Source organism: Momordica charantia, assembly GCF_013281855.1.
Source record: "Momordica charantia cultivar OHB3-1 chromosome 4 unlocalized genomic scaffold, Mcharantia_2.0 BLBB01000004.1, whole genome shotgun sequence".
Taxonomy (NCBI): Eukaryota; Viridiplantae; Streptophyta; class Magnoliopsida; order Cucurbitales; family Cucurbitaceae; genus Momordica; species Momordica charantia.
This window is the reverse complement of record NW_028275162.1, coordinates 18,906,307-18,914,596: the sequence shown is the minus strand read 5'-3', so window position 1 is coordinate 18,914,596 and position 8,290 is coordinate 18,906,307. Positions and strand designations below refer to the sequence as shown.

At 32.9% G+C, this 8,290-nt stretch overlaps 1 protein-coding gene across 1 annotated transcript; it reads right to left on the bottom strand.

Annotated features, from left to right (window-relative positions):
• Positions 1 to 1,989: 1,989 nt before the first annotated feature.
• On the bottom strand, positions 1,990 to 2,761 carry LOC111007824 (uncharacterized). Its single transcript, XM_022280343.2, has one exon. It carries the CDS (start codon positions 2,674 to 2,676, stop codon positions 2,188 to 2,190), a length of 489 nt encoding a protein of 162 aa, XP_022136035.1. The 5' UTR covers positions 2,677 to 2,761; the 3' UTR covers positions 1,990 to 2,187.
• Positions 2,762 to 8,290: the final 5,529 nt, after the last annotated feature.

Below are 8,290 nucleotides of genomic sequence, written 5' to 3'. Positions count from 1 at the left end.
CAAGTGTCTAAGAGTTCTGTCAGATCCGAGTAGTTCGAGATTGCAGTTCTACCGGAGTTAGTCGTTGTATCCTACTGAGACGATCGTTGTAGTCTGCTAGCAACTTGTGCTGAGCGAATATTTGTCTTCAGGTCAACGCTGTTAAAGTGTGCCTCGACTATTTTAATCAAGTTTGTGGTGTTCATCAAGTCGTTTGAATTTGTATCGTTTGTAGCCAGTTACGTTGTAAATTGCTGCTAGTATTATTCAGTTTACATATACAGCGTATATTTACCCAACAACGGTAAAGTTATGTAAATTGAAAGAGAGATGAGAAAAATAAGAATTTCAAGAAGAGAGAAAAAGTATGAAGTGCAGGAAGAGAGAGAAAATAATAAATGACTTGAGAAAGAATGAATATTTAGAAGAATGTTAAACACGTAATTTCTTCAAAAATTGATTGTATTTTTAAAATGGTGATTAAAAAACATAAAAGGTTGGGAAGGACGATTATTACGTTTTTTGCAAAAATTTTATATCTGGTGACTTATCAAATTTCAAAAGGTCTGTTTTAACCTTCCAACTTTAAAATAGTAACTATTTTAATTTTAAAATTTTCAAAAGTTCTACGGTAATCTTTAAATTTTTAGATTTATTATATTTTAATCTTCTTATTAATTATGCTATCTAATGAAGGATAGCTTTAACCGACTGCTCCAATGCGAGTCAATATTGACAACTTTATGCACATACTCAACCACGTTATCCATATAATAGTAAAGACCATAACCTTTTTTTTTTTAATTTAAAGGTTAAAATAGACCGTATGAGAGCTAAATAACCAAAATAAAATAATCGTAAAATTTCATAGGCAAAAGGACTATAATGAAATTTAAATATTTAAACCTTTAATTTATGAATCATTTATATTTTAAATTATAAAAAAAAATTCAAGATCCAATTTTTTTTTATTCAAAATTTACTCACTAACCAAAAATAAGGACAAAATCGTTTAAAAAATTAGGGACAAAAAATTACCATTTTAAAAGTTGGGAAGAAGTAAATAAAAAAGGTGAAAAGGAAAATTCAGATCCATGTCCACCTAAATTTAATTTTAACTTTGTTAAATTACTAATTTCATCCTCATGGACTTGACAAAATTTCAATTTGATATGAATGATTTAAAAAGTTTTAGTATGATTTTTTGTAGTTTGAACATAGTTTTAATTTGATATTATATAATTTGAGTTTAATTTCAATTTCATCCTTATAAATTTAAAAGGTACAATTTTGTTAAAAATGGAAAATATTTGTCTCCTCAACGATAGGAGGAACTTTATCCTCGCTACAATTTATTATTATTTAAAAAGATATATATGTTTTTGTATTTTTCTCTCTTAGTTGTCAAATATTTAATGGTGAGGAAGACAATATTACTCTTATTAAGAAAACAAGTATTTTCTATTAAAAATTATCCCTATTATTATCATATTCATAAATTTTTTTCTCATGGAAAATTTTTCAGATAACTAAGCAAGCTATCAATTTGAACCTAGCTCAACGAGTTAATGCATTTGTTTTGGACTAAAACGTTGTGAGTCTCTCCCACTCGAGATGTTGTACCAAAAAAGAAATTTGATTGTGACTTGTGAGTAAAGAAAAAGGAAAGAAAGAGGTAGGAGTTTTAAGTTAATAAAACATAATTTAATGACAATTTATGAAATTTAACCAAATTATAATGTCCAAATTGAAACAAAACTCAAACAACATAGATCAAATTAAAAGTTTTAAAACCACAGCATCCAAATTAAAATTAGACTCAACCTATAAGATCTAAGTGGTAAATGTCCACTCAAAGATATCTCTTATTTTTGACAAAAACGTCTTGATTTTGAATCTCCGCAGATGTTGTAAAAAAATATTAAGTTGTAAATTTTAAAATTATAGGAACCAAGAAGAAGCATAGCTTAAACATAAGTTCAATAATAAGTATTTATCTTAATAAGTTAGTAGTAAAAATAATAATAATAATTTATGTGGTGGTTTTAAAATCTGGCTACCCCTATTTCATTTTTCTGTGATGGAATTAATTAAAAATAATAAAAAAAAAAAGATTTACAGATGGGTGTGGGTTTTTATATTTTCATTTCAGAGATAAAAAGTAATTCTCTCTTTCCTCCTACTTCGGCGGCGGAGCTTTGTTCGCCGTCACGAGAAAACGGAGTACACATCGGAATGTTCAAACAGTCCATCGAACGCCACATATTCCGTCTCGTTGCCGTAAAATCTCTCTCCCTCCCCCAACTCGAACGAGTCGTAACCCGGAATCGGATCCTCAAATCCCCAAATCTCTCCGATCTCCGACGAGGGTTCCGGCGCGTGGCTGGTGGAGCCGTCCGACGGCGGCAGGCCGAGCTCGTCGTCGGACGCCAGCAGAAGGTAGCCGAGCTCCGGCAAGGACTCGGCGGCGGGCGGCAGTGGCGGCGAGGAGACCGGGGAGATCTCCTCGGCGAAACTCTTGATGACGGAATCCAGATCCTGGGCGGCGGGATCGGGGTCGGAATCCTCGAGGAGGTCGAGGAGGTCGTCTCTGATTCGCTTGACCTCCGGCGAGTCGGAGTCCGAGTCGTGTGAGTCGACTCGGAGGCGTTTCTTGGAGGAGGCGGCGGCGGTGGCGGTGGTGGTGGGATCCTCCATGGGAGCGAGTGGAACTCAAACGCTGATCAGAAAAAATGGAAAGGGGAGGCGGCGTTGAGGTGAGGGGTGCGGCGGCAGAGCGGAGAAGATCGATATATAAAGGGGACAAAGTAGAGAGAGAAAGAAGAGAGAGAAAGAGAGAAAGTTTGGGTAATGATAGTGACACCAGGCGCGTGGTACAGAATGCGTAGTCTCCATCACGGACGCCCCCTCTTCTTTTACAATTTCTTTTTTTTTTTCCCTTTTTTTTCCAATCAGCTTTTTGGCTTTTCCTTTTTATTTATTTTCTGAACATTTAATTGCTTTCTATAACAGCTTCAAGTCCGCTAAACCGGACCCACCGGTCCAGTCACTCGACCATAAATAAAATAATACGGTTCTTCTTTATTTTACTTTTTTCTTTTCTTTTTCTTTTTCTCTTTTAGCCGCTACCCACCAATGCCCTACGTGTAATGTAATTATCTGGGCTGGATGTGGCATCATATTCTTCCTATTAAACTTTGGCTAAATCATACCAAATATTTCTCAATTTTGTCCATTTTCTTTTTAAATATCTTTATCTTTTACATTTTATACACGTTTTAAAAATACTATTTGAGCAAACCTCGTGTTAACTTTTTTAATGGAATGTTGACGTGACAAAATCTAAAATGATATGGCATATAACGCGAAAGTTTACTTGAATTATGTCGGAAAAAAAAAGTGGAAGAATCTATATTTTTTCAAAAGGAGATTAGAAGAAAATAGTGCACAAAAGCAAACTCTCTTGACAACTGAGGAAGAAGACTTTTACGACAAAATTAGTATTATAATTGTCATTTTAATTGTCACGTCGTTCTAGATTTTAATACATCAACTTTTCATTCAAAATATTAACAAATGTTTTTTTTAAAATATTTTGAAACGTTTATAAAAAGTAAAAGATGTTATTGAAACTTTTGAAAGGACCTAAGCCCTTTTATATACAGGTGACAAAATTAGGGGTATTTTTTGCACCCTTTACTTTTCTATAATTTTTAGTTTATATTATATTTGTGCTTTAACTTTGATTTGGTAACTTTTAAGCCTTAATTAGAGTTATAATTATTGAGATTTTTAAAATTGAAATTTTTGTAGAGATGGAAGGTATAACAGAGTCTAGTTAAATTTTTATTTGAGAATATTTTTTAAAATATTTAAATATTCTGGACTGGATCCTTTTAGTTTCAGACAGCTAAGAGGATATTCACCTCATAAATCTAAACAATCAGTATTATTATTATTATTATTATTATTATCTTTTGGCAAAGGAACAATCGATATTATTTATAAAAGGTTTTCCAATTTTGAGAACTATTTATTTTGGAAAAATTAATATATAAAAAATAATAATAAATTTAGATAGCAGAAATATTGTTGATCAAAAGAAAAAGGCTACATGCCAAGAAGTAGGTTTCCTACCTACTTTCTTATATAGTTCATCTTCTTCTTATTATTATTATTACTAGGGTAAAGAAGAAATATATATATACTTTTTTTTAGTATATGTAAAATAAAAAATTTATTGTTTCTATCTAATTTACCTCCTAAATTTTTAAAATTGAAATATTATATATATAAAAAGTTAGAACGTAAACTTGGTCTTTTATCTAATATTTTTTTCCTTCTCAATATGAAACCCCATCTAAGTTTATCTATATTGTTGATATGTGTAATCCAATCTTATCCTTCTCAATATGAACTATCTAAATTTATCTATGTTGTTGTTATTGTTTAACTTTTTTCTTTTTCAATTGACTCAATCGATATCTTGGAAATTGAATGAGCTAGAAAGTAAACTGTTTGTTCAACAAAATCGATCAAGAATGCCGACTAAAAGAGCTTGAGTGTTTTTGACTAAGAAAGACATGCACAAAAGAGGTAAACACTTTGATGTTGAAGTCAGTTAAGTTATACCTTAGTAAAGAAACCGAACTAGAATGTGATACTAGATGTAGAAGTGAGTCCTAACCCTTTATTTATAGGTTAGGATCCGACAAACTATCAGACAGGCGATTGTTGATGTCATCCCGAAGATCGAGCTATCAGGTACCTATGGTTGAACCTATATCATATACCTTCAATGCAAGTGAGTGTCTCTATGGCATTTACGGCTAAGTATGGAAGGTTGATTCCCTGAAGGTGGTCTCAAGCAAGATCTCATCTTCCGACCCTTTTCCATTCTCTATGTGACAAGGCTATTTGTCCCCAACATAAATATTTGGGGGCATTAATTTAATATTTTGGTCAAGACATCGATTGAAATATATTAGGACATATAAGTTCAAGATAAAATTTAGACTAATCTAACGGATTAAATTCAAATGATAAGTCCTTTTAATCAAAATATATATAGAAGCAAATCAAATCAAAACTCATCCAATAGAGAATAGCTCAGGTAATTGACACATATCTTCGATCAAACAGAAAAAAATCAAGTCAAATTCCTTTAGACAAGTCATAAAAGATACATAACCGTGAGATTTTTCTAACCTATATATTTAGAAATTTAGAAATCTTCAATTTTGTTACACATCATGCTTTTCTAAGAACAAAATGGTCACAAACGAGTTCATAACTTTCAAAAACATTATTTTGCGTTCAAACTTGTTTTATTTGGAAACTACTTTTTAAAATCTCACAAGAGTCATAGTCAAATTTCTGACAAGGTAGAATTACTTGATGGGAAAATAAAACTAAGTTGGGGGGCAAATTTGTAAGAAAAAAATATTGAATTTGGTGGGAATTTGAGAGTATAATAGAATAAGAAAGCAAGAAAAAAAAAGGGCAAGGTTGTGAACGGTGACTTTGAAAGGTGGAGAAAAAAATGAGAGAGAAAATGTTAAGATAGTGAATCTTGTAAATGACTCTGTTTGGTTGAGATGTTGACTAATGCACATGACATGAAACCACCTTTTAAGAAAATTAAATGAGAAAGAAAAGCATAGTTTAGGCAAAAAAAAATAATAATAATAATAAAAATAATTGTTTGAGAATACTTTCAAACTTAAATTACATATTCTCTCTTAGGAGAGATGTGAAACTAAGAAATGTTAGTAAATAAATATTTTTTTAAAAAATAATAAAATAAACCGTTATTAAATGGCTCCATTTTTTTTTTTTTTACAATTTTAAGGACATTCATTTAAAATTTACAAAAAAAAAAATTATTGAGTGATTATCAAATACATATAATTACAAAAATTAGAAACATCATCAAATGATGTATAAGTAAATTTAAATCTTTTTTAAGATGGACGATTTACATAAAGTTGTCTCTTCCATGGGAACCGAACAAAAATACTTTATTCTTGTCAATATTTGTTAAGGTACACTATTTTTTTAATAATTTTTTCAAAGGTTCATTAAATATTTAAATAATTAATTAAAAAAAGGTTGAAATAGCAAGAGATATTTGTGAAGTAGCGTGATGCAGAAGTTTACACATTTATGGTCCAACCACCATGCATTCTACAATTTAAAAAAAAAGAAGAAGAAGAAAAAAAAACCATGTAGTCTGGAATACAGACTACATGTTTTTTTTTTTCTTCTTCTAGAATGCATGGTGGTTGGACCATGTCCTAATTCAATTCCAGATTTCATTTTCTTTTTAGTTAGCCATGTCCATCTGAACTTAGCCCAAATAATTAAGACGTGTATCGTCGATCAAAAAGTCGTGTGTTCCAATCTTTATTCCTCTATATATTGTTGTACTCAACCGGCAAAAACAACCTATAGGTGAGGACTTTATTTTTTATAGGATTTTTTTTTTAACTTTTATAGAGAGAAAAGAACGTAATTTAGTAAATATATACATATCAATTTCATTAAAAGGATGATTGCATTATTTTATGTATTTATTTTCCAAGTATTTATTTTTTTATATTTTTTCTTGACTTAAATATAAATAAAGGACACTCAAATTTATGCAAACTCATTTATACACTTGAATTATAGAGCTTGTTTGGGGATGAAAATAGCTACGCCACGTGGAGGACGAAGATGCGTACACCTGGACATACCTGGATTTCGATGTCCACCTAGAATCTGGCCAAGGTGGAGAACTTAACCAGATGTTGACTGCATCCACCACTCTAGTGTCCGACCCGTTACCAGGTTCGACCCAATATTTGGATCATATCCAACATGACGTCGGACATGGATAACTACCTATCGGAAGGCCTATCGGATCTCCAACCTATAAATGGGGCACTTCACTCTTCAGTCACGTATGATTTTCTAGCTCGATCTCCATACTAAGGTCGGACTCAAAATTGACTTGAGCGTCGGAGTGTTTGTTCCCTACCGAACAAAGCTATGACTCGCACAGTTCTCAAAGGTTTAGTACTCCCAACAATCGGGTAGACCTTCAAAGCTCTTCAAGATCTTCCGCTGCCACAATATCTTCCTGTTCAAGACCTTCCTCTCCAAGAAGATCTTCCCTCCGAGGATGACCTTCTCCTAGGAGAATGACTAAACGTGTCGTACCCGCACAATGATGGCTAGCCATCAAAGAGTCGTGTCTCAATGGAGATCTCCAAGATGTTCTTAATGGCCGAGCTAGGCAAACAACGTCTCAACTATGAGGCCAACCTCGAAAGATATTAGATACACGCTCAATCAAAAGGCAAGACTATCCTAGCTACCAAGGGTGTTGAGCAGAAAGAGATTCCATCTCAGCTCGGCCCAAGTTAGAGGAAGAGCTTCGATTAGACAACTCATCTCTCTATAGAGGAAAAACTTCCATCAGATAGCTCATCTCCCCATATAGAGGAAAAGCTTCCATCTCAACTTATCCTCGCCGAGAGAAAGAGCTTCCATTTGAACTCATCCCCATATAGAGGAAAAACTTCCATATCAGCTCAGCCCCAATTATAGAAAGAGCTTCGATCAGACAGTTCATCATTCTATAGAGGAAAAGCTTCCATTAGATAGCTCATCCTCCATCTCAGCTCATCCCCGCCTAGAGGAAGAGCTTCCATCAAACAGCTCATCCTTCTATAGAGAAAGAGCCTCCATCTTAGCTCATTCCCGCCTAGAGAAAGGGCTTCCATCAAACAGCTCATCCCTCTATAGAAAAAGAGCTTCTATTTCAGTTCATCCCCGCCTAGAGGAAAGCTTCCATCAGACAGCTCATCCCTTTATAGAAGAAGAGCTCCATCAGATAGCTGATCCCCACAGACGACGTCAAATATTTATGCTAAAAATTGATTTAGGTCATTTCCCGTTAGGGTGAACCAGCTCTCCATATGGCCAACCTTGATTAGGTCAGACCTTGATCATTTCTTAACATAAACAGAGCTTATAAGTTGTTATAATAAAGGTTAAATTATAAATTTACTTCTTCAACTTTTAGAAGGGTGTCAAATAGATTTTTTAACTTTGAAAGTGTCAAAATAACGTCTATAAATTTTCAATTTTGTGTTATATATGTCTCTGCTATTAACTCTCTTAAACTCTATTAGTTTAATGTTTATGTGGCGCATTGCCTGTATTTTTTTTAAAGATTACGTATCTATAACATATCTAGTGAAACTTATCCCTTGAAATAAGTTTAGTTGGATCTAAAACTATGGGCGAGTTATCGAGTAAACTT

Excerpts from the sequence above, each read along its gene's own strand:
- LOC111007824 (XM_022280343.2), bottom strand. The coding sequence starts at position 2,676 with ATGGAGGATCCCACCACCACCGCCACCGCCGCCGCCTCCTCCAAGAAA.